The sequence below is a fragment of the Lontra canadensis genome, unplaced genomic scaffold (assembly GCF_010015895.1).
Source record: "Lontra canadensis isolate GAN:19392208 unplaced genomic scaffold, GSC_riverotter_1.0 scaffold7, whole genome shotgun sequence".
In the NCBI taxonomy this organism is placed as follows: domain Eukaryota; kingdom Metazoa; phylum Chordata; class Mammalia; order Carnivora; family Mustelidae; genus Lontra; species Lontra canadensis.
The window spans coordinates 25,647,769-25,673,682 of NW_022631001.1; the positions used below are offsets into that span (position 1 = coordinate 25,647,769).

General features: G+C 51.8%; 1 protein-coding gene across 11 annotated transcripts; it reads right to left on the reverse strand.

The window, feature by feature from the left end:
- Positions 1-2,083: 2,083 nt before the first annotated feature.
- ATG16L2 (autophagy related 16 like 2) lies at positions 2,084-15,449 on the reverse strand. 11 transcript variants are annotated; one of them, XM_032853167.1, is made up of 18 exons: positions 15,061-15,306; positions 13,073-13,172; positions 12,145-12,247; positions 9,088-9,161; positions 8,597-8,848; positions 8,403-8,468; positions 8,003-8,116; positions 6,885-6,947; positions 6,193-6,301; positions 5,782-5,887; positions 4,981-5,114; positions 4,682-4,864; positions 4,442-4,562; positions 4,008-4,113; positions 3,218-3,367; positions 2,937-2,984; positions 2,692-2,793; positions 2,084-2,353 (listed from the first exon to the last, which is right to left on the reverse strand). In XM_032853167.1, exons 1-18 carry the CDS (start codon positions 15,176-15,178, stop codon positions 2,266-2,268), a joined length of 2,037 nt encoding a protein of 678 aa, XP_032709058.1. In that variant the 5' UTR covers positions 15,179-15,306; the 3' UTR covers positions 2,084-2,265. The 11 variants fall into 11 exon arrangements, 10 of the variants coding, with proteins under 10 accessions (XP_032709058.1, XP_032709064.1, XP_032709068.1 ...); XM_032853173.1 differs by having other exon boundaries at positions 4,682-4,753; positions 5,044-5,114; positions 15,061-15,302; XM_032853177.1 differs by lacking the exon at positions 15,061-15,306 and adding an exon at positions 14,767-14,785.
- Positions 15,450-25,914: the final 10,465 nt, after the last annotated feature.

A 25,914-nucleotide genomic window follows, 5' to 3' on the forward strand; every position in this document is an offset into this window, starting at 1 on the left:
TGGAAAATACTGGACTCCTAGCATCTTCAGCTGTTAGACTTGCTGTGTTAGCCATTTAATAGACATTTCCCAAGGCTCACTCTGGCCTGACCTAATGTCAGAAATTACTCTGTTCCCATCCTGGCCTCTTCTAAGAGCTCCCTGACTGAAAATGGAGGGAAGGAGACACAAAGAGGAACATAAGGAGAGAGGAGGCCCCTAGCCAGCCTGGTAAGTGAGGAAAGGCTCTCAGAGATTATCCCAAAGGACACATTTGAATTGGGGGCTGGGAGGGAAGAACATTCTGGACAGAGAGAAAAATCAATGTGCAAAGCACATTCAGAGTAGCAAGGAAATGAAAATGCAGCTGAGGTCAGCGGGCTCACTCCTAAGGGGTTTGGATTTAATGCCAAGCAGCTTCTCTGCAGGCAGCCTGGGAACTTGAAAGGGTTGTATCTGTGACCAGGATACCTTGGAAAGTCACTCTGGCCACGACGAGGGGCCTGGCTGGAGACACAGCAAGACTAGAGGGGAGCCTGCGTTGCAGCTAGGTTAAAGTTAGACACTCCAGCCCCTGGTGCTGGGGGATGTGGGGCAGGAGTGGAAGAGACACTTAGGGGAGATGATGTCTGGGAGGCAGGTAGGTATGTCACCTAGAGCCCAGGGGACAGCTGGGCCAAGAGCAGTGACCGGAGAGTCACCAGAGTGTAGACTAGGTATTTAATCAACACGTCCTCTTTGGCCTGTGCCAAGAGCTTCACAGATGCTAACACCTGGAGTCCATACAGTACGTCCTGGAGTCCATACAGTATGTTCTGAGGTGAGAACTTTTTTTTTTTTTTTTTTTGAGAGAGAGAGAGAGAAAGAGAGTGTGAACAGGAACGGGGGAGGGGTAGAGAGGGAGGGAGAACGAATCTCAAGCTGACTCCTGAGCGCAGAGCCTGCTGCAGGGCTTCATCTCACAACACCGAGATCACAACCTGAGTGGAAACCAAGAGGCAGACACTTGGACTGCGCCACCCAGGCACCCTCTGAGGCGAGCACTACTATTTTCCCCTTTCACAGAGAAGGAAACTAAGGCACAAAGGTGTTAAGGAACCGGCTTAAAATCACCCTGCTACTGAACGGTGGGCTGTGACTCTGACACAGACAGCCTGGCTGTGGAGTTCAGGCTCTCGGTGGCCGACTGCTCATCCTGGGAATGGCTTCCAAACCCTGGAAAGGGCAATGACCCCCGGGGGGACTTTGGAAGGTCATAAAGAAGGACACTGAGAATTGCAGAGTAAAGCCTTTGAATCTCAGATAAGCAGCACTCCACAGTAAGGTCCTAGCACTCGGGGACAGAAGTCCCTTCTGTTGTCTTGTGACTGGCAGTGGCTGTCCTACTGATGACTCCTCCAAGCTCGAGGCTGACAGAGGGATGCCCAGGCTCTGCCCTGCTGGGTCTGCCTTATACTCCAGAGGCTTGTGGTGCCCCCATAAGTGAAGTCCCAACCCAGGCCCAGCCCACAGCTGTCCTCCCCAACACTCAGACCTGTACAGACTGTTTCCCACCCGTTCTGGGCTCTACCTCTGGATCGAGAATGTGCCTCCATCTAAAGACAGGCCTGGGGTACTAAGTACTTGATATCACTCTCCGGTTTGTTAGGACCCTTTCCACCAGAGCCCCTCTGGGCTGCTTCCCGTGCTCCCTTCCTTGGAACTCCCAACCACCCCCTCCACAGCCTCAGCCTGCTCCGGGTGCCTAAAGTAGGAGGGCCCAAGGTGTTGGCTTAGTCTCTGGACCAGCTTGGTCCAAGGGTGAAATTCACATGGCTCCAAGAGCCACTGCCCTTTGCTGCCTGTGAGCCTTTCTTCATGCTGTCTCCTCAGACATGAACAGCAGTGAGGCCAGACTGGCTCTGCCCCAGCTCTGTGCAGCAGGAGGAAGGGGGCCAAGCCCAGGTGTCCTTGAGCCACCAGCCCAAAGGCTTCTGCTACCTGAACGCTGCAAAGAGGCAAGCAGACACCAGTTTAAATGCAATTTTTTTTTCACTTATGTCAAAGAAAGTAAGAAATCAGAGATTTAAAACAAACAAAAAATACTGTAATTCCCCCCCACACACACAAACTTTTTTTTAAAAACAGGCCAGGTCCTGCCAGGCCTTATTCCCCATAAATGCCCCAAGGTCACCACCCCCCAACCCCCAGCCCCACTTGCTCTGGAGCCCTGTGAGCAGTGGGAAGCTGTCCTCTGGCTTTGGGCTTCAGACTCGAGCTCCAGCCCTGGCAGGAGGAGTCATGACACTAGCGCCAGAGCACGACCTTCCTGGCCTGGTCCACGCTCACCACATGGCTCCCCGAGGCACACCAGGCCACAGCGTTGATAGCAGTGCTGAGGAGAGGGAGGGACAGGCTTCAGGGAGGCATCAGAAGCCGGACCTGCAGCCTGGGCTCTGCCCCTCATTATGGGAACCAGGAATTTTGAGGCTCTCTCTGAGCCTGCTGCCTCACCTATAAAATGGGCTCACAGAGCTGTGCACACAGGAAAGAACCTTGTGAACTAAGAAGGGCTCAGGGGTGGGGGAGGATGTGGGGACAAGGGCTGGGGACTCCAGGGTCCCAAGCATGTCATTAATTCGGAACTGGCTGAGCAGCCCTGGGGCCGGGGGTCAAGGGGGAGGGGTGGGCACTGGCCCTGTGACTGATGTGGGGGGTGGGGGCCGTGCTCACCAGTGGGGTCCCCGCAGACTACCCTCCAGCTTGCCGGTGTCTACATCCCAGATGTAAAGGGCTCCATCCCAGGAACCTGCCAGCGCATAGCTTCTGTCCGGGCTGCAGTGGCCACAGCAGAGCAAGCAAGGGATGACCAGAGGTGAGGACACACACATGCAGACACAGACGTGTCCACGCAGACACAGACCTACACGGTTAGGTGGGGCACACTTAGGGACAGGCCCGCGCTCTCACAGACACACCTGAACACAGCTTTAGTCCAGTCAGAACCGCACCTGAAGCCATCAGCCCTGAGGACACAGAGAATCAGGGTCAGAATGAACATGGCCGCCGGTCCCTGCCCTCAGGAGCTTCAAGAGCTTCCTCCCTCCATCAAGAGCATGGGGCACCTCGACAGGCCCTGGTCCGGAAGGGCCTCCAGGATGGGTCCCCCATTGACAGGTCCAGAAGGGCCCTTAACAAAGGATGAGAAACCCAACAGCCCCATCCAAAGCCACAGTGTCAGGGAGCCCGGGGCAGGTACCTGAACACCTGGCGGATATTGCTGACACGAAGGTCAATGACCTTGAGTGTGTCATCTCGGGAACAGCTGAGCAGATGCAGCTGGTCATAGCTGAGGTTCAGGGAGGTGACCCGGCCCTGCACAGGGATGACCTGGGTGCAGCAGGGGACCCTGAGGATTGGGAACAGGTAGGGATGAGGAACAGCCCACCGAGGTCACTCCTGACAGGTTAACAAAGTCAAGGGGTGCCCCCAGGGCTGCCGCTGACTATCTCCCTTCTCCCACTGTGGCCAGCCCCTCCCAGAGGAACTTAGCCAGCCTCTGAGTGGAAGCTGGGGCCTCGAAACCCTTGGGTCACTAAAATAAGTGCTGGAGAGAAAACAATGAGAGCTGCCTTTCAGCGTGTGAGAGAGAGCAGAGGGTTTCCAACAGCAGTCACCGCAGACCTGGAAGGAGGACCCAGAGACAGGCTTGGCGCTGGCTCCAACACTGGCTTTTATAAATCACCCAAACCCAGTGCTGAGCTCTAAAGTGAAAGGACAACTAGAACTTTGTTTCCTTTGATTAAAAGGTAGTAACTACGTAGAAAAGGGGGCTCCTCCATTTTGGTTGATGAGGCCCAGGCCGAGTCCAGCAGCTGCACCAAGAGCCACTAAAAAGGTACCATAGGTCCCCAGAGGCAAAGGAGCCTTCAAGGGTCCACACTTAGCACTTCCCTGAGGTGCCTCTGTGGCTGCATGGCCAGAGAAAGGAAAGAAAACACAGGAAGCCTGTCCCCATGCCTCAACCACCCACAGCCCATGCTTGTCACCTGCTGTCCCAAAACCGGATCTTCTGGTCATAGTGGCCACTAATGATGACATGGTCCCCACACACCACATCATTACAGTAGGAAAGGACATTGATGGTCCTGGAGCCTGGGGACCAAGGAGCAGAACCCTAGCCTCAGAAAAAGGTTGTTGGAAGCCATCCCACAGGACATCCAGAGAAGCTGAGGTCCAAAAGCCCCAGAGGAGTACCTGTCCTCCCCAAACTAGAAGCCAGGTCCCGTTTCCCCGCCCAAAGCCTCAGGTCACCAAGAAACCAGGCAGAAAGCACGATGGGGGGCAGAGGAGAGGCCATGGGAGGTTTCACCCCAAATGCCTGTGAAGTTTAAAGCCATTCCCAGAGCACAGGCTGAGGTCTCCTTGACCCGGTTTGGGGGTGCCAGCAGGTAGGGAGGGGGAGGTAGGGGCTGGGCCTCACAGTAGGCACGGCCGAGGTCCCACTCCTTCACCGTCCGGTCTCGGCTCCCAGTCACCGCCTGGTGCCTCGTTAGCTTGAATTTAGCAGCCGTCACCTTGTCTGTGTGTCCAGACAGTGTCTCCTGTCCACCCCCATCCCACGTATGGATCAAGGACATGGCCAAGACCCCCTTGGGCCCCCCACTCAGGGCCCAAGGCACGACCTCTGACCCCCAGGGCTGCCTCCTCAGTCAGGTCTTACCTTGGACTGTACCTCCCCCACCTTCCAGAGCTGGGCGGCCTGATTGTAAGTAGCTGCTAATACCTGTGAGCCCTGGAAAGATGGAAGGGGAAGGCGAAGGCCCTTAACCTGGACCTGGACAGAAGCAACATCCCTCAGGCCAGAGAGCTGGGGCAGGGGCTGCCTTAGAGCTTCCCAGATCATCCAGGCAGAGAGAGAAGCCTCCAGGCCCAGGGAATAGTTGTGCAGCTGCCAGAAGGACTGGTTCTAGGACACCCATGATGTTCCCTTATGTCCCAGAGCCCCCACCTGCCCAGTGTGGAGAGCGGATTGGGGAGCCCACACAACAGGCATCCCATGTCATTGAGGCTAAGTCCCCTCACCGAAGGGTCGAAGTCCACACTGGTGATGCTGCCACCAGCTCCTTCAAGGGTTTGGTCGGCCTCCAGACGACCTGGGGGTACCAGGAAAAGGACAGGTGAAATGAAATCACTAACCACATGAAGAGGAGGAACTGGGAAGATTAGTCTCTCCCAAGTTAGAGGAAAGAATTCTGGGGGCCTGGGCTGGAGACTGCGCCTTCCCAAACTGCCATTGGGGGCTCTGGGGGTAGCTGATCACCTCACAGAGTTGCAGAGGACCAGAGAGAAGGGACTGTCCCCAGGTCACACAGCAAGCCAGGGCCAGACCTTTCTCTAGAAAGCCTCCAGGAAATGACTGTGACTCCCCACCACACCCGCCTCTACAAGCACAGGGTAGACCGTTGACACTCATCTCCTGAGTTCTGAGAGCTCAAGTGATACCAGAAGAGGAAGTCACCTGCTGGACCCCAGGGACCTGCTTCTCAAGGGCCTATCCCTGCAGAATCTAATGAAAGGGGACCCCCACTTCCCCTAACAGGGACCATCTGAGCTGGGTCCTCCCCATCCCGCAGACCTGGATCCCAGCAGCTGGGAGGCTCAGCCCAGAACTCTTGCCAAGGGGTCATCTGGCCACTGCCCACAGAAATGTTATATGTGAGGAAACACAAACAGATCTAAGACTTTCGACCACCAAGCAGGAAGCTGAGGGTGGGCTCTGGAGAGAAAGCACGAGTTGGCCCATAGAGGAGAAACCCTCACCTCCCACAACATTCCAGAGCTGGATGAGGCGGTCAGCCCCTCCGGTGGCCAGGAGGCTGCTGCTGGGACCAAAACAAACAGCATTGACCTCGGAGAGGTGGGCATCCTATGGGGAAAAGGGAGGCTGGTGCCTCTGGTCCCCACCACACGCACCTCTCTGCACACACTCACAGACTCTCTCTCACACACACCCCTGAGGCTTCCCCATAGTTCCCTGCCTGGCCTCCTGACCCCCCTCTCCAGCCCATCCCCGGTTACTAAATGCTGAGAGGGTTCTGCCACTGGCTGGGAAAGGAAACGTGTGATCTAGCTGAGGAGCCCAGCCTTGTCTCCCTGGCCTCGGTGGAGCACCCCTGGGGCCTACACTCCCCACACAGGCACCTCGGGCATGTGGTGCAGCCCCTCCCTTACCAGCACATCCTGCACTTGGGTAGGAGGCCGGGCAGCCACACACACAGGGATGCTCTGGTATCGCTGCTCAGGAGCTCCCCCAACCGAGTGGCCTCTCCTCTTCTTGAAACTGGGTGGGGGGGCAGGTGTGAGGAAGGCATCCAGCAAGGCCTTCTGACATGGGAGTCTCACACTCCCGAGGTAGCAACAATGGAAAGCAGACAAGACAGGTGGCAGAACATGGCCCAGGGGGGCAGCGAACTTGCTCCCAGCCCAGCCTCTGACCCCAGGGGTCCCGGTGAAGACGGGAAGGGCACAGAGGCAAGGAGGAGTTGGTGGATGTGGGGCAACCCTTGGGCTGGGGTTTCAGTCCGAGCCTTGCTGCCACTTGGTTCTGGGACCCTGAGCAAGTCCTGATGCATCCAGCCTATTTTCCAACTGAGTGGTAGTTCCTATCCAGGCTCGGGCTGGAGACCCTGGTTCCCCGGGAGGACCATGGCTGAGGGACAGATTATGGAGGACAGCCAGGAAGGGCCTGGAAATGAGGGAAATGAGGTCTGGGAGAGGCAGCAGAGATTTACACAGACAGCTGGGCAACACATGCACGGACAGATCGGGATACACACAGACCAAGCCAAGACTCCAGAAGCCTGCCACGGGCCTCCGAGGGGCCCACACCCTTCACACACCTGTGGGTGCACACATACACTTACTCCAGAAGCTCCTTCACCACATCCACACAGCGGGAGAGTGTCAGGGAGGTGGCAGAGGCAGATCTGGGGTGGAGTTAAGAGAGACTTGCTAAGGGACTGGCCAGGGAGTGTGCGGGGGAAGCAGCCATTCATCCCTACACCCTGCTGGGGACCCTGAGGCTCATAGGCCATTGAGCCTGGGACAAGAACTCAGCTCCTCCATGAGCAGGAGAGCGGGATGACCCACCAGCAGTTCCAGGAAGGTAGAGGCAAGGAGGGATTTGGCAAAAAAGTCTCCTGAAGTTTCCACCATGATGGTAAGAACTGCCCCCTGACAAAAGTTCTGGGGAGGCTGAGCTGGGGCATATGGGGGAAAGGGTGAGATGCCCTCAAGCTGGGATAGCACAAGGCTGAAGGATGGAGGGAGGTAAAACCTAGGCCCACTGAGTGACCTCAAAAATGTCCAGAAGATGTGTCCTGGGATGACTTGGCCCACCAGGGCTGCCAGGACTTTGGGGACCAGAATTCCATGCCCTCCCCAGAGTTCTTTCACTGCCCCCAGGCCCAGACACCAGTGACCTGCAAGGAAGGGCTGAAAGAGAAGGCTTCAAGTTGGTGAATGGAGCGAGGGTGTGGGGAGGGCAGCTTCAATGACAGACAAATGGAGACGAATGGGGGAGACTGAGGGGAGGGGCCCTCAGGGATGGAAACCCCAATCCCTGGGCTTCAGAAGCCCATGAGAGCTCACATCTATACATGCTCACATGTTCACTTGCACTCTGATATGCTCCCCACATGTGTCCTCATGTCCCTGTGAGTTGCACACCTTTGCCGACACACATATGCCTGTGACAGCTGAGTCCTGGGCCTTGCCCACAGTTCCCTGCTGGTGACACCCATTCACCAGAGTGACGCCCCACCCCCAGAGCTCTGGTCCTGAGAAGGAGAGAAAGAGGCGTTGGGGTCCCTAAGGTGGCAATGACCCCAAGCTCCAGGCACTGGAGATCAGACCGGTCCTGGGAGGTCTGAGCTGTACTACAGCTTCTCCCCAAACTCCTCTCGGCCCAAGAGCTCAGCCCAAGGCCCTGGAGGAAGACTCCAGAGTGGGGCCCAGCTCAGAGCCCTGGGACAGTCCTCACCTGAAGGGTCTCTTCCACTTGTCACCAGCCTCACTCTTCAGGGATAGGGGCTCAGCAGTCGGGGCCAGAGACTCAGCCTCCTCTCTCATCCCCTGGCTTACAGTGTTTGGGCTCCTGGGAGAGGGAGTGAAACTAAGGAAGGTCAAGGGACCAGCACCCGCTGCCTCCAGCGCACAACACGGCGAAGAGGGGTCGGTGTGGGCGCACGTGCGATGGGCAGGCATGCTGTTTCCTACGGCCAGAAGACACGAGTCCGCACATGTCCTGTGGATTCAGTCTACGTGGGGGCCTCGTGCGGACCAGGTTGTGGGTGGGGCAGAATTGCAGGCAAAGCCATGAGAAAAGGGGTCCTTTAAAGCAGCGGGTGGGCGAGCAGGACCCGGCGCATCCCCACTCTTACTCGCTGATGCTGACTGTCCGCTTGGCAGCCTTTTTCAGCTCCAAGGACACGCGCGCCTGCTTGGCCCTGGAGGAGAGAAGCATCCAGAGAGCCCAACCCCGGCCCGACGCGACTCGGCAAGCAGAGGTGCCGCGCGGACGGTGCTCACCCCCCACAGGGGCGCGCCTCCGAGGGGCGGGGCCAAGCGCGCTCACTTCTCGTGGCGCTCCAGGCGCAGGTTGCGCTCCGCGGCGGCGCGCGCCTTGCGCTGCACGAGCCGCTCGAGCAGGTCCCGCGCCTCCTCCTCCAGCCTGCGCAGGGCCGCCTCCTGGAGCCTGGCGTGCGCGCACAGCGCCTCGTAAGCTGCCCGCTGCGCTGCGTTCAGTTCCCGCTGTGCGTCCACTTGCCGCGCGTGCCGCGACCGCGCCTCCTGCAGCTCCACCACGTGCGCCTCCAGAGCCGCCAGCCTGCAGGAGGGGGGACCCTGCGTCACCGCGTGGTGGCGCCCGTCTCAGAGATGGGACACACTGTCCCTCCCATGCGGCCAGGCAGGTGACTAAGCCAAGCCTCCAACCAACTACGTGGGGAAAGTTCTCCGGCCGTGCTGCAGACACTCAGGAGCACCCCGTCCCCTCTTCCCCGGCAGAGATGGCCCCGAGCCACCCAGAGATGGGCACGATGCCCCCTCGCGCTGGTTCGCGCCTACCTGCTTTGCCGCTCCTCCAGGGTCGACTCCAGGGCGCCCAGGGCAGCGCTCTTCTCCACCACCTGGTAGGCCATCTAGGAGCGGTCGGGGGCGGGAGGGGGGCGGGAGGTGGGCGGGAGCGCCTCGATGGGGCTCCCACCGCGCCTTCCCGGCCGGACACCAGTGGAACAGTCTGCTACTCCAGCCACCCGCCATCTTACTGAACTGGAAGCAGAGGACACTAGCACAGAGAGGTTATGTGTCTTGACAAAGTTACACAGCCAAGTGGCAGGCCACCTAACATGATGCTCCAAGTACAGGACAGGTCCACAGGAAAGGTTCAAGGGATGTGGGCTCTGTTCCCCAAACTCTAACCCTGGCCTACCCAAGCATAGATTCTAGAGAGCAACAGGAGCCCTAAGCAGAGACACAGGGCAATAACAAGAATGGGCTGTGGGAGCATGGAGACCAGACTGAATACTGGAGCTGCCCCCAGCCCGAGAGTGGGGGTGAAGGTCAGCTCATCTATGCCCCTGCCTCATTCAGCCATCCTTCAACCAACAGCTGGGAAAGCCATAGATAGGAAAGTCGAGTCCCACTTTTTAGAGCTGAGGGGTCAGTGGAAGAGACAGACTTCAGGCGAAGAAGTTCCTACCAGTGTGACAAGAGGAACAGGAGGAAATAACCAAGGCTGGGGCTCTGGTTGCTAACTTGTTCCTGTGTTCTTCTCACGTGGGCCTGGTGAGGGACGGATTGAGGAGCAAGGCCAGGGCTGCTCCCCTACACTGACGCACCTCCCTGTGTGAGTGCTCCCGCACCTGCCTACCTTCCTAGCTGGCCCAATCCATAACGTTTGTAATTCCTTTCACCACGGAGCAATCTGACCTCCACTTCTGCTTCCTGGCCTGTCATTTCCTTTCATTGCTATTTTGGTAGTATTTGGGGGGAGTATTTTGGGGGAGGTTTTTCAAAATCCAAATAATAGAGATGGAAAACAGATGAGTGGTTGGTTGTAAGGTTAGGGATGGTTGGGGGAGAGGGGTGAGCTGCGGCCAGAAAGGGTAGCAGAGGGAGATCTTTGTGGTGATGAAATTGTGCTGTATATTGCTGGTCACACACATCTACATAGGGGACACCATGACAAAGAAATACATGTACATCTCATACCAATATCAGTTTCCTGATTGTGTGTACTATAGTTACATAAGAAGCAGCCAATCTTTGCAACTTCCTATGAGCTATAACTATTCCCCCCAAGTAAGTTAATGATAATGATATATGCTTGTTGCAATATCTGAAACAGTACTAAAAATTAAAGAAAAAGCCACTCCCCATTCCCTGCACATCCAATGGGAACTGACTGGGAGCCATTGGGGCAGGGAGGAAGTGCTAAGGGGGTTTGTTGAGGTGTCCCAGACAAAGGGGACTATGAGTTCAGAGACAGGGAGAGTGGCAGGAGGCTGGAGAACTCCACTGGGAAGGCTAAAGGGCTCTGGAAGTTATATACGAAGCTGACAATGGGAGAGACAGTGAAGGGGGTTCCACTTCTTTACTCGATGGGCTTCTGTTCTCTTGAAATGTTCACAACCTTGTATGGCTGTATTGTCTTTTTTTAGGGTGATCTTTTTGTTAATAAAATATATCACTCTGGGGGCGCCTGCCTGGCCCTAGTCAGTAGAGCATGGGACGCTAAATCTCAGGGTTGTGAGTTCAAGCCCCACACTGGGCATGGAGGCTACTTAAAAAATATGCGTGTGTGCGTGTGTGTGTGTGTGTATGTGTGTATACATACGTACATACATACACGTATCTCTCTCTTTCTCGCTGTGAGTGCTGTATGGAGAATGGATGGGAGTGCCAAGGGAGGCATCATCCAGGAAGAGATGAGGGTAACTTGGGCCATGCCAACAGAGTTGATGGGTTTGGAGGCAGGATCCATGATCTGATGACTACTAGCTCAGGATGAAGGGCCAGGATGGACCAGAGATGCTCCCTCAGTTTCTGACCAGTGACTACCAGTTGGGGTGGAGGGTCTACCTCGTCCATCATTTAGTCTACAAATATTCACTAGCATGGACTGTGGAGACAAACCCCAGAGTTAAGTGGAAGCAAACCAAAGGCATCCCAGGCCTTGAGGATCACACAGCCCAGAAAGTGCCTCAAATGTCAGGCTGCAACTACAGCGGGGGCTCTGAGGGAGAGGCTCTCACTGGGTTCGAGCCCCACTCCCACAGTTGTTGGGCAAGTAACGTAGCATGCTGTCACCAGACACAAGTTTATGGCCTATCAGTATCCTCCACTAGACTGGAAGCTCCCTGGGGCCGGGTCTTGTTCTTATCCTGTGCCTTGGACAACTGCCAATAAATCTTTGTTGAAAGAATGAATGGAGATCACTGAAGGCGGGTTCGTGTGGGAGGGAGTACAAACCCTGGCTCCACTTCTCTAAGCCTCCAATTCCTGCTCTAGAGTTGCAGAGGATTAGCTGAAACAGGCTTAGCCCAGCACCTACAGGCGTCCCCTCTCCATGTGCGGCTGGCCACGTATTGTGGGGGAGATGGTGAATCTTACTTTTTGCTGACCAAAGAGTATGGTGCTCAGGAGAGAAGGCTGGGCCAGAAACAGGTCTTGGAGGCAGCAGTCTTTGAGGTGACAGGAGTCTGTGAAGCCACCCAAGCTCTAGGGAACACCCGCATTGAAAGGGCGAAAGGAACCAGAGAAGGAAGTGCAGAAGCAGCCGCTACAGAAAAGAGAAGAAAACCAGGACAATGTGGCAAAACCGAAGCCAAGACACCCCACAGGGTGGGGGCAGCGGTGTTAGGTGAAAGCAGCACCCCCTGCCGTGGTGGGGGGCCACCCTGCTCATCTAGTCTGCCCATATGCACGGTGCATCAGCCGGAGCCAGGCCCCGGGGTTGGGGGAGCAGGATGCAAACGGAGCAGCCGGGACCATCTGGAAGGGAGAACAGACATCATCTGGCCTTGTGCACCTCCTACTCTTCTCTGAGCTCTCACCTCACATCCTCCAGAGTCCTGGATTCTGGCCTCAGGCCATTCTCTCTCAGACCTCTGCCCAGCCTACCTCACCACAGACCCGCCGGAGCCCCTCCTCCTCCTCTTGCCACTTCACCCTCAGAGTGGTTGGTGATGGGACTTCATCTGAGTCAGGCCCCGAGTCCTCCTCCCTGCCAACCAATAAGAGAATGGTGTTCATTGTCCCTCCGTTCACCCACAGGATGAACGTGAAAAGCCTGAAACCAAAACCATGAACTTTCTCCTAAGGAAGGTGGAAGCCAGAAAGCCAGTAGAGGAAAGAGCAAGTCTCCCGAAACTGGAACTGCCCATGACTCCCTTGCTCTGGGATTTCCCCAGGCCTTGGGTTCCCTAGCTAGGACCCTCTTTCAGAAGCCCTTCCCAGGGGCACCTGGGTGGCTCAGTCAGTTGAGAGTCTGCCTTCGGCTCAGGCATGATCCCAGGGTCCTGGGACCCAGCCCCACATCACACCGCCTGCTGCTGCTCCACGGAACCCAGGTTCTCCCTCTCCCTTTGTGCGTGTCACTCCCCCTGCTTGTGTGTGCGTGCACGCGAGTGAGGTCTCTCTGCCAAACTGATTAATCTTTATTTTAAAAAAAGAAAAGAAGAAGAGGCACCTCCCAGCTGTGAGGCCTAACCCACTCCTGGTTCTCATCTTCACTACCCCTTTGGAGTATATAGCAAGACCTTTCCTTTAGGCATCAAGTAAGGATCAGGGAGACAAAGAGGAGGGGAAAAGGGAGGAGTGTGGGGTGGGAAGGGAAGAGATGAGACAAATACAGAGATGGGCTGAGAAATGTGGTGGAGAAAGGACCGTCTAAGCAGCTGGTGTGGAGGAAGGCTCAAAAGCCCACCTCCTCCCTCCCCTGGGTAGCACCTACGGAACAGTGAGATGCCCCGGAGAAAATGAACCCAGCATAGTGGGGGCAGGGCCCAGGCATAGGCAGCCCTTTGTACCCAGGAACGCTCACACTCACCAGGGGCCCTGCAGGGCAGTGGGAGTGACATCATTTGGCTCTGGCTGCAGCTTCTCTGAGATCCAGGTCAGCAACTCAGCCTTCTCTAGGAGACGGTTATCTAGGGGTACAAGAGGGTAAGCCTGGGGCAGAGAAAAACAATTTCCAGCAGACTCCAGGCCTACCTCTCTGGCTGGGAGGGCTGTAGGAAGAGCCCAGGGATGCAGAATGGCATGGCTGCTGGCAGGCTGGACTCTGGCCTCTGCCTAAAGGTGTTTGTAGGCTCTCCCAAGACCTGCAGCCCTGGCACAGCCTCCTCCCAGTACCTGCCCACAGGTCCTCCCAGGGGAAGATAGAGAAAGACAACCACTGCAGGGGAAGGAGATGGCTGGCCTCACCGACCCCTGTGGATCCTGAGGGAAGGAAGGGGCCAGAAATTGATTCAATCTTGCCCCACAGCAAGTCTTTGCCCCAAAGAGTGATGAAATAAACCCAGCTCCACCTGCCTCTGGCCTTTGGCAAATTACTTCCCCTCCAGGGGCTCTAACTTTCTACTCTGAAAAACAATCCTGTCTTCCCCAGGGTTGGGGTAAGGTTCCCCCAGGCCAGAAGAGAAAGTCCTTGAGCAACTGTCCAGCAGACCTCCTTGAATTTGGTAGTTTTTACTACAGACCCTGGAATATCTCTGTCCACACCCACCCCACCCACTTCCTCTTTTCTCACCAGTTCCGGGGGTGGGGGCAGTGTGTGGTAAGCCCAGGCCTAGCTCCTCAGCTCCTTTCCTTCACCCAGTGTCCTGCCTGTCACCTCAGCTGGGGTCACTGGCCTAGTTCTCACACAAAACCCCACCCCAGCCCCCAGGGCACTACTGCCCCCTCCCCCAGCAAATCTAAAGAAGATGCCATTTTGCCCAATTTATGGGTGAAAAATCTGAAGCTTACAACCCACCCTAGACCACACAGAAAACTGGAACTTCATTATGTCTGATCTCAGCCCTCTGGGTCTCTCCAGTCTCACGGGCTGCAGTTCTTGGGAAATAGGGGTAACTTCTCCCTCAAACTGGATGGTTCCATTGTCCATCAGAGCAGTGGATAAGTGAGGCTGCGTGGAGGCAGGAGGCTGGCCTCACATCCCTGAGGGAGAGGTCCAGCAGCCTAGAGGGTTGCAGGGAAATGGCCCAGAACAAGAGCTGCAAATTCAGTTTAGGGGATAAGGGGGGAGATAGTTAAGCAGCAGCCAAAATTAGGACCAGTGTTGGAGCTGGTGGGATAGTGGCTGTAATCCCCCCAACCATGACCCCGGACATACAACCTCGAGTGACCAGAGGCACGTATACAGATCCACCTGTTCGCCCTGGCTTGAACTGCCGTACCCACTCCTGACCAGCCCCCCCACCCCGCCCCACCCCACAGAAACACCTAAGACTTCTTGGTCTCAGCCAGCAGCCTGGAGCCCCCTGTTTCTCCCTCAGGCTGGGGTTGCCCAAGCACAGAGATGCTCCAAAAACCTGAGCCAGGATCACTCACCAGTGGCAAAGCCTGAGACTCTGAGCTTTCTCCCTAGAGATTCAGAGTTTAGAAGTAGCTGCTCTCGGAGTTCTTTCACTGGGTGACAGGGACCAAGTGGATCCACTAGGTTGTACCTTGGGAACTGCCCCGGGATGGGGGAGCATAAGAGACCCTTAAAAAAAACAACACTAGCTAACAAACCCGTGCCCGGGAAACCCAGTCCGGGAGAGGCGGGCCCTGAGGGGCTAGGAGGGCAGGAGAACCGGGAGGAGCTCGGTCCTGGAAGGCGCTCTAAGCAGTCCGGACTGGAAAGGGGAGGAACGCAGGCTAGTCAGAGGTGGGGCGTAACAGACAGAGCGACCTCCAGGCCCACGGATCCCGAGGCGAGAAGGCTGTTCTGCACGCGGCTCTCAGCCCGAGGAGCGGGACAACCCCCTGTCCCCGCGCCCGGATCCCCGTTCCCTCCACTGCCGTCTTGCACGGCCCCCGCGGCGCACTCACAGGCCGGCATCAGCTCCAGGAAGAGGGCCTTCTGCGCGCGGTCCCGCTGCCGAAGCTGCCGCACTATGTGGCGTTTCCAGCGGGCGGCCGGCACGCCGAGGGGCCCGGACCCCGCCATAGCCGCTGTCCCGCCCGCACGGCGCGCCGCCCCCGGGGAAGGAGGCGCGACCGGGGCGGGGCCTCTGGGGGACTCCGTGACGTCGGCGGGCGGCCGCGACGGGGACTCCCCAGATCGCGCTAAGAGCGTCCGCCGGGGTTGGGGGTGTAAGGAAAGCCGCGCAGATGTGCTGGGAAGCCGCCCCAGGGCCGCTCCAGAAGTTCTCACCTACGTCCGCCGCCGTGACCCCGGGCGGAGGTCGCGGCCTCCGGGGCGGCTTCCCCCACGCCTGTGCGCGAGCTCTCCGCCGGCCGCCAGGTCCCGGTCCTTAACCCCTCGGCGCCGAGACCGCGTCCGGAAGTGACCGACGTCGCCGACGGACCCTCCGGCCCGGGCGCGCCCTGAGCTAGGGACCTAGAGACCCCTCACACGCGGACCCTGCCCTGGAGGCGTTCCGGATCCGCGAGGAGAGGCGACGCAGACGCTAGGCCTGCACAGCGTGACGGCGAGCTGAAGCGCCGAGGAGGAAAGGGCTGAGGCGAAGAGGCGCCGCTTTCGGACGTGACGGCGTTTGAGTTGCAACGGGAGGGCTGCCATAGGTCAGTGCTGGCCGGGAGGAGAGAGGAAAGGATTCCAGGCGGCGGGAAGAGCAAGTGCAGAGGTCTGATGGTATAAAAACTCCCAGGCGACAGAAACTCGTGGAAGGGCAGGAAGCAGAAGAGCTCCTGTGCAGAGCACGGTTTAGGCGCTCAGTTCTTCGCAGAAAATAGAGGTCCCTGAGAGTGAAGGGCTGCAGCTGATTCCACCTGGCAATCCCTGGCCCAGAAGGGAGAAGCAGCTGGCCTGAGGTTGCACAGGAGCGGGTGGCTAACCTGGCCGGCAGCCCGGTGTCCCGTCTCCGGGCTCAAGCGTTCGCTCTCGTGGGGCGGCCTCTGGGGGAGTAGCAGCACCTCCTGCAGGTACACTTGACGGTGAACCATGGGTTGCAGGGAACTGCGATAAAACCGTGTCAAGGAAGACCCCTGTCCAGAGCTGTGCGGACGCGCTGGGTGTGAAGACTGAAAGGAGGGATTCACCAGACCCAGCCTCACCCTGCTCTCGGCGAGTGACTGCAGACCTGTCTATCGCGCGGAAACGGAGAGAAATCGGGATTTAGGGGAGCCGCACAGGCCCTGGAGGTGACGGGTCTTTTGAGATATTGCATGGTGGGATGGGTGGCAGGAGTTGGAAGGCAGTAAATGCCAGTGACACACCAAGATAATTACCCCCGCTATGCTTTGAAACCACCATGAACTGAGCTCAGTCCCCGACATTTCCCTTGTACAAGCTCCTTTGGAACACCTTCTCCTCTAGTCCTCCCGACTCCTACTCATGGGCCACCTCCTCTGGGAAAACTTTCCTGCCCCTTCACTGAGTGAAGGCCTTTCTGACCTGAGCCACATTCCAAGCCTAGTCTGTCTGTTGAAGGAGTGAGTGTAGGTAGTAACAGTTTCCAGAAGGCATGCGCAGGAGACTCCGTGACTGTGGAGACCCAGAGCCCGTTGGTGACAGTGAAGAATTCCTTTTAGGACTGACTCTCAGGTGCCTGGAGACACCGTCATGAGTCTGTGTGCATTGAAGAATATGTTATCAGGGCTCTGCTTGGCAGTGAGAAGCAGAGGTGGTATTTCTCTCAAATGAGGAGTTGTTTTGGGGTGAGGGGTTCCTAACCCTCTTTTGACTCACAAAATACTCCTAGGAAATTTGAAATCATTTGTCATTTTTCAATAATATGATAAAGAAGTGATTGATTTTGACTAAAAACATTTATCTTCTATCTTTAGAATATAAGAGATTGTTATAAAGTTCAGTTAAAATCTTAGATAACATGTGTATGACAACACATTCCTATTTTTCACATTTAACATGCTGTTTCATTCATCATTATGGAAGAAAAACATGATTTGATGACAATATATGTAAAAAGTGACTAAATCATAATTTGGAGACCTAATGTGGTTTAGAATATGTAGTTCGCTCTTGAACAATGTGGGTTTGAACTGCGCAGATCCACTTCTCTATGGATTTTTTTCAATAAATACAGTACTGTATGATGAGAAAAAAAGAAATGCCAGGCTTTGTGGTGATTTGGCTACTGAGACCTGGGAGTCTCCAGGCAGAATTCCTGAGACACAGATTGTAACAATCCTACAGCTCCCTTCAAGGACTTTCTTTAATGTTTTGCCACAGCAGCTTGGCTCTTGTCAGTGTTACTTCCCTCTGACAGCCATAAACACCCCCCAAAGATACATGTTAGCAATTACCTTCCAAGCATATGGCCCACTAGTATACAACTGAAGGGTGTCAAGACTAATGTTTGCTAGACGGGGGTAACTAACCGTATCTTAGCAACAGCTAGCCACCCAAGCCCCTGGAAGGCCTTGCTTCCAAATTCCTTACACTTTTGCTCCACTAACTAAAAAGTGTTTAATCAGTCACTCCCCACAAACACAAGTGCAGCTCTTTCTGCCCACAGGTCCTATTCCTATGCTATCATAAAAGCACCTTTTTACACCAAAAACACCTCAAAAGTTCTTGACCATCTGCTCATGGCCCCACATCACTGTAAATATATTTTCTTTTCCTCATGATTTTCTTAATAACATGTTCTTTTCTCTTACTCTATTATTATAATACAGTATTAATACATATAATATACAAAATATGTGTTAATCAACTGTTCGTGTTATTGGTCAACAGTATACTATTAATTATTAAGTTTTAGGAGAGTGAAAAATTATATGTGGCTTTTTTGCTGTGCAGGGGTCGGTGCACTTAACCCCCATGTTGTTCAGGGGTCAACTGTGGTTTATAACTTACACCTGGATTAGGGATCTCCCAGCAGCCAGAGTGATTGTTTAAAAACCTAAATCAGCTCATGGCACTCTTCTTTAAAACCCTCTAAAAGATTTTCCAGCATATTCCATCCAGCATATTCAAAACAAATCTCAGATCCTTTGTCATGGCCTACAAGGTCCCACTCACATCTCTGACCTTATCTCTTTCTATCCTGTGAACAAAGCCTTATTCACAACACTGAATAACTGCCTCACTCATTCCACGTTGGCACCTCTGCCTGGGATATTCTCTATTCCTGGTGGGTGCTCTTCCTTCAGATCTTTTAAGAGCTGACACAGCCCCTTTTTTTCCCTGTTCATCCACTCTAAAATAGGCTTTATTCCAATCAATGTCTACAACATCATCTAATTGTTCTTCCTTTCAGAGCGCTTATCACTCCCAGAGAGGATCATTTTTCTGTGCTTTTTCAGCTGTTTTTGATCTGTCTTTCCAGCCTGTCTGGAAGATTCAGGAGAGCCAGGACCAAGTCCGCTTTGATCCCGGCACAGTCTTCAGCCCTAGAACAGGACCTGGCACCAACTGAGAAGGCGATCCATAAATACTTATTGCTGTTGCTGTGGCATCAAAACTATACAAAACTAATTTTAATGGCCCAATGCTTAGAAGTTGTGAATTCAAAATTGTGGCTATATCGGGTGCCTGATGGCTCAGTCAGTTAAGCGTCTGACTCTTGATCTCAGCTCCAATCTTGAGCTCAGATTAGTGGGTTCAAACCCTGTATTGGGCTTCATGCTGGGCATGGAGCCCACTTAAAAAAATAATAGTAGGGAATATCTGGGTGGCTCAGTTGGTGAAGCATCTGCCTTCGACTCAGGTCATGATCCCTGGGTCCTGGGATTGAGTTCTGCATCAAGCTCCTTGCTCTTCAGGGAGCCTGCTTCTCCCTCTGTCACTCCCCTGCTTGTGTTCTCTCTCTCTCTCTCTGACAAATAAATAAGTAAAATCTTTATAAAACAATAATTAATTAATTGAAAATTAAAAACCAAAATGGTAGCTATATCTAATTGAAAAATAAATCACATGCACATAGCCAAAAATTTAAATAGTACAAGCATGAGACTTTGCCTCACACCATCATATCGGTCAGGATGGGACAGGCTGTTCTATGGTATTTTGTTTCTCTATTATTTAATACATCTATTTCTTAGTAGCACTCATGATCCTTTTACAAACTACAGGGGCACTTGGGTGGCTTAGTCAGTTAAGTGTCCAACTCATGGTTTTGGCTTGGTCATGATCTCAGGGTCGTGATCTCAGGGTTCTGATCTCAGGGTAATGGTATCGAGCCTCATGCTGGGCTCCACACTCAAAGGGGAGTCTGCTTCCCCTGTTCCTCTCCTTCTGCCCCTGCTCGCTCTCTCTCAAATAAAAATAAATCTTAAAAAAAAATTTACAAGCTGCAAGTGAACAACAAAATTTAATTTGAATGTTTTTTTTAAGATTTTATTTATTTATTTGATAGAGAGAGAGATCACAAGTAGGCAGAGAGGCAGGCAGAGAGAAAGGAGGAAGCAGGCTTCCTGCTAAGCAGAGAGCCTGATGCGGGGCTCGATCCCAGGACCCTGGGATCATGACCTGAGCCGAAGGCAGAGGCTTTAACCCACTGAGCCACCCCGGTACCCCTAATTTGAATGTTTTTATCAGTTGTGTACTTAATGTATCTTAATGTAACCAATTAAATTAACTGAAGGCCATAAAAGAATAACTGAACGAAAGAAAATACACAAAATGTTTCATGTTGGGAAGACTAAAAATAAAAATATAATTTACACAAATAATGAATTCATTATTTTCCAACTGAAATCCCAATTGCATACCTTTTTTATAGAACTTGACAAGTTGTCTCTGACACTCATCTCAAAAGAGAATACCTGAGAAAAAAATATTTTAAGAATAGGGAAAGCTATTATAATGAAAATGGTGTGCTGTTGGTTCAGAAATAGATAAGATTACTAACAGAACAGAGACCAGAAATAGATCCTCCCCTGTAGGGATTTAATATGTGATGAAGGTGGAATTTCAAATAAGTAGAAAGAGGGGTCTAGTCAATAATTTACTAAGGACAATTATTTATCCAGTTAGAGAAAAATATATAATGAGATTCCTTATTTCACACCATATGCAAAAAGAGTAAATTCCAAATAGATACTACATTATGGCTTATACACATACAAATGATAGATATGTTAGAAACAATTAGGGTAATTTATCTATAACCTTGGGATAGGGAAGACTTTCCTAAACAACACCAAAACCTAAAAATTATCACAAAAAAGGTAGATATTTTAAACATATCAAAATGTAAAATTTCTTAATAAAAGACACATGCCCTGGGATGCCTGGGTAGCTCAGTTGGTTAAGCATATAACTTTGGCTCAGGTTGTGATCCCAGGGTCCTGAGATCAAGTCCCATGTTGGGCTCCTTGCTTGGGGGGAGCCTCCTTCTCCCTCTGCCTGCCGCTCCCCCTGCTTGTGCTTGCTCTCCATTTCTCTCTCTCTGACAAATACATGAATAAAATCTTTAAAAAAACAAAGACACCATACTCTATCAAAATTCCAAGAGACTTTCTTGCAGAAGTGGAAATGCCAGTCCTCAAATTTGTATAGAATCATAAGAAGTCCTGAACAGTCAAAGCAATCTTGAAAAAGGACAGAGTTGGAGGACTTCACACTTCAAAATGTACTACAAAGCTACAATAGTTAAAACAGTGTGGAATTGGCAAAGGATAGACATATTGACCATTAGATTAGAGTTGAGATCCAGAAATAAACCCATATACCTATGGCCAATTGATTTTTTAAAAATATTTTTTAAATTTATGTGAGAGGGAGAGAGCATGAGCCAGGGAAAGGGGCTGAGGCAGAAAGAGAAGCAGGCTCCAGGCTAATCAGGGAGCCCGACATGGGGCTCAATCCCAGGACTCTGGGATCATGACCTGAGCTGAAGGCAGACTCTTAAATGACTGAGCCACCCAGACACCCCATGGCCAATTTCAATTCACCCCATGAATTTTTTAAAAGGTTTTATTTATTCATTTGAGAGAGTGAGACAGAGACAGAGCACAAGCAGGGGGAGAGGCAAAAAGAGCAGGAGAAGCAGATTCCCTGCTAAGCTGGGAGCCTGACATGGGGCTCGATCCCAGGACCTGGAGATCATGACCTGAGCCGAAGGCAGATGCTTAACAATCTGAGTCACCCAGGTGCCCTGGCCAATTGATTTTTGACAAGGATGCCAAGTACATTCAATGGGGAAAGAATTGTTTCTTGTACAAATGGTGTCAGATCAACTGGATTTCCATATGCGAAAGAATAAAGTTGGACCCTTACCTCACACCTTGTACAAAAATTCAAAGTGGATCAAAGACCTAAGCTTAGGAGCTAAAACTACAAAACTCTTTGAAGAAGCATTGAAAGAAATCTTCATGACTATGATTTTATGGTTATGATATCAAAAGCACAGGCAACAAAGGAAAATATAGATTGGCCTTCATCACAATTAAGAACTTTTGTGCATCAAAGGATACTATCAAGAAAATGAGAAGACATCCGACATAATATTTGCAAATATATATCTGATAAGGGTTTGGTATCCAGAATATATAAAGAACTAAAACTTGGGGCACCTGGTGGCTCGATTGGTTAAGTATCACACCCTCTTGGTTTTGACTCAGGTCATGATCTCAGGGTCGTGAAATCAAGCCTGTGCTCAGCTGGGAATCTTCTTGAAAATTCTCTCCCTCTGCTCCTCCCCTGACTCACTCTCTCTTTCTCAAATAAATAAATAAATAAATAAATCTTTTTTAAAAAAGAAGTTAATACTCAGAGTTGGTAAAGGCATGGGAAATGGAACCATCATTCCTCTGGTGGGAGTGTAAACAGGTCTAACCTCTTGGGAGGGCACCCGGGCCATATAACACACATGCTTCCCCTTGGACCCAGCAGCTGCACTGCAGTGTATGTGAAATGGTCCAGACACTTAGGGTTTGAACGGAGTGACTTCACCTATAGCTAATGGGGTTCTGGGACCCCTGACCTTCCCTACACACCCCATACACACACTGTTTATTGCTTCACAGGGAAGACAGAGTTTGGGATGACATGAACTGAAGCTACACTCACCAAACGTGTAGTGATTTGCGCTTTCTCTTTTTTTTTTTATTATTTAAAAACTTCACTTCTTGGGGCGCCTGGGTGGTTCAGTGGGTTAAAGCCACTGCCTTCGGCTCAGGTCATGATCCCAGGGTCCCGGGATCGAGCCCCAAATTGGGCTCTCTGCTCAGCAGAGAGCCTGGTTCCCTTGCTCTCTCTCTGCCTTCTTCTCTGCCTACTTGTGATCTCTGTCAAAAAAATAAATTAAATCTTTTAAAAAACTTCACTTCTTTATTTCAAAGCAAAAATAAAAGACCCTCCCAACCCTTTCCAAAAAACCCCAATAATAGTAACAATAAATCCTGCTAGAAACCATAAGGAAGCACTAAGAGTTTGAGTATTACATTCTACAAGTATGCTGTTTGGATTTTCGTTTATTTGTTTTTTAAGCTGGTGACGATACACGTATTTTTTTTTTAAGATTGTATTTATTTATTTGACAGAGAGATCACAAGTAGGCAGAGAGGCAGGCAGAGAAAGAGGGGGAAGCAGGCTCCCTGCTGAGCAGAGAGCCCAATGCGGGGGCTCTTACCCTAGGACCCTGAGACCATGTCCTGAGCCGAAGGCAGAGGCCCAACCCACTGAGCCACCCAGGCGCCCCCTATACATGTATTCTTAAAAACCTTAAAAGTACAGCTAAAGGATTTTGCTTAAAGTTAGGGTTTTGTTTTTTTTTTTTTTTTTAAGTTTTTATTTATTTGAGACAGAGAGAGAACACAAGCAGGGGGTTGCAGGCCGGCAGAGGGAGAAGGAGGCTCCCCACTGAGCAGAGACCCCGATGCAGGGCTCTATCCCAGGACCGTGGGATCTTGACCTGAATTAAAGGCAAACGCATAATGGACTGAGCCACTCAGGCACCCCTGAAGTGAAGTATTAGAGGGCTACTTCAAAATACTGTGGTAAGGGGTGCCTGGATGGTGCAGTGGGTTAAAGCCTCTGCCTTTGGCTCAGGTCATGATTCCAGGGTCCTGGGATCAAGCCCCACATTGGGCTGTCTGCTCAGCAGGGAACATGCTTCCTCCTCTCTCTCCCTCTCTGCCTGCCTCTTTGCCTACTTGTGATCTCTATCAGTCAAATAAATAAATAAAATCTTTTTAAAAAATACTGTGGTAGGACTGTGAAGCGATCCTTTGGAGCGTGATGCTGTCCCTTCTGTAGTCTAGCAAAAGTTAAGGGACCAGGTTCAAAAGTGATCATACTTCCAGGGTTGTAATTTGGGCATCATTCAGTGTGAGCTAGTGTGCACAATGCTTTGAAATGGGCAGGAAAGGAGAAGGTGACCACTTTGTTCTGCAAAGTCAGGTGAAAGTTACGTGAATGAGAGGAATTCAAACTTCTTTGGTAGATGAAATATGGCAGAAGTGGAGTGGGAGGAGGTGGCCAGAGCGTCTTTCACAAGGAAGTGCAATCCTCAAGATGTTAAGTATGTTTGATTTCAGATATGGTCAAGGAAAAATCCAGGCACAGCCCTACAGAAGCTTCCACAGTACTCACTTTCCTTCCCAGCAGCAGGCAGGCCCCATCTTGCCCCTCAGTGAGCTGGCACAAGGAGAAGGCTGTCAGGCTCCAGGAAGGCAGGTGGCTGTGAAATTCCCAAGGCACCAAAGGGACTAGGTACTGGAAAGGGTGGAGACACCAACTGGAAAGGCTTCACGGGGAGGGGACCATAAGGAAGAGGAGAAGGAGGAGACAGTTGGGAAGACAGTTGGGATCTCCTCTGCAGCCTCCTCATTGAGGCCCCATCCTTCATTGAAGGATGAAGGATAAGGAACAGAGTAATTCGGACCCAGTTTCTACCTGCCTCTCCCTCCATTCCTCCCAACTTTAAAAGGTTTTAGGATGCCGACCTATGTGAAATGCCGCTCCTTCGGTGTGATGCAGTTTTGAGGTTAGTGGGTAAAGAGGTACCTGACCCAGGTGAGGAGGGTCCCCACCCATCTAACGGTCAGAGATATTCAAAACCTAGTTCTTACTTGAACACAGCAGTGAAGAGTGGTTTTAAAACAAAACAAAGCAAAAACAAACAAACCACAACAACAACCAGAAGTCCTGAGCTGGAGATTGTGGTAGGGTGGGGCTGGGGGTGGGGTCATCAGCTTTTGGGTGGAAGTGAATGAGGTCATCCAAAGAGTATGCAAGGTGAAGAGAGGGCTTGTTTGCCAAAGCCCAGTCAGCCAAAGACCAGAACCAGGGACAAATCCATAGTCCAGTGAAGCCAAGCCAAGACAATACACCAGAGGAACCTTGGGGTGTCCCACTGAACACAAAAGAGTCATCACAGGATTTAAGAGAGAGGAGCATCAGGTGAAACTTAAATGAAGCAATATTTTGAAGGCTCAAAGCAAAAGAGAGCTATGTCAAAGGAGCCAACATCCACAGCTAGGTGGAGCCAGGGGCCTGTTACCTTAGAAACAAGCAAGTTTAAAAAGATGTGATATATTATGTTCAGAAATCCCTTATCTGAATCTCTGTATCTGGGCTGTAAATACTGTCCATTTAGAGAGTTAGATACTCCAGGCAAAAGTTTCCCTCTTACTTATATAATTTTAAGCAGTAAAATTTTTGATAGTCTATGATTTTAGAAAATTAAGCTGCTCAGTGAGTAAGAAAGAGGTAGTTACTCAAAGGAGGGGGTTGTTATGATATTTTATAGCTGCTATATGTCCTAGGGAAAATAGTATATCCTATTAACTTTGCAGCTGGCTCATCCGTGTCTGTTATTCTGGCCTGATAAATAGCAGGGCAGATTTTTACAGTCCGAACTAATGTTTAGGTTTTCAAGAGACAAACAATGGAAGAGGAATCTGTAAAGACAGAAGAGTGAGTAGTCAGGAGAAAACCAAAGTTTAAGTCTGACAAAGCATGAGGGTGATTACTGGTGTTGAATGCTACTAAGGAGGTCTAGTTTATTGTGCTACTCTCCAATACACTGCAACTAGGTGATTTAGATTTTAATTTGAAGTGATAATTACAGGGGCGCCTGGGTGGTTCAGTTATGCGTCTGCCTTCAGCTGAGGTCATGATCCCAGGGTCCTGAGATCCAGCCCCATCAGGTGCTCTGTTCTGTGGGGAACCTGCTTCTCCCTCTCTCTCTGCCTGCCTCTTCCCCTGCTTGTGTAAGCATGCACTCTCTCTCTCTCTCTCCCTCTCTCTCTCTGTCAAGTAAAATCTTTTTTTAAAAATGAAACTAAAAAAATAATAAAGTGATAATTACAGGGATGCCTGGCTGGCTCAGTCTGTGGTGCATCCAACTCTTGATCTGGCCATGAATTTGAGCTCCACCTTAGATACAGAGATTACTTAACAACAACAAAAAAAAATAGGGGAGCCTGGCTGGCTCAGTTGGTAGAACATGTGACTCTTGATCTCTGGGTTGTGAGTTGAGCCCTACCTTCAGTGTAGAAATTACTTAAAAATAAAATGTTTTAAAGATTTAAAGGGTGGGGGAGGAGCAGGGGAAGAGGAAGAGAATCTCAAGCAGACTCCTGCTGAGATGGGCCAAGGGAGGGCCCTATCTCACCACCCTGAGATCATGACCTGAACCAAAAATCGAGAGTCCGAGGCTCAACCCACTGAGCCACCCAGGCTCCCCTAAAAATAAAATCTTTTTTTTAAGAAGTGATTAATTATACTAAACTTAAAATATTTTTTAAATTAAATTAAAATTTTTATTCCTCCATGGCACTTAGCCAAATGTCAAAGTGTTCGGT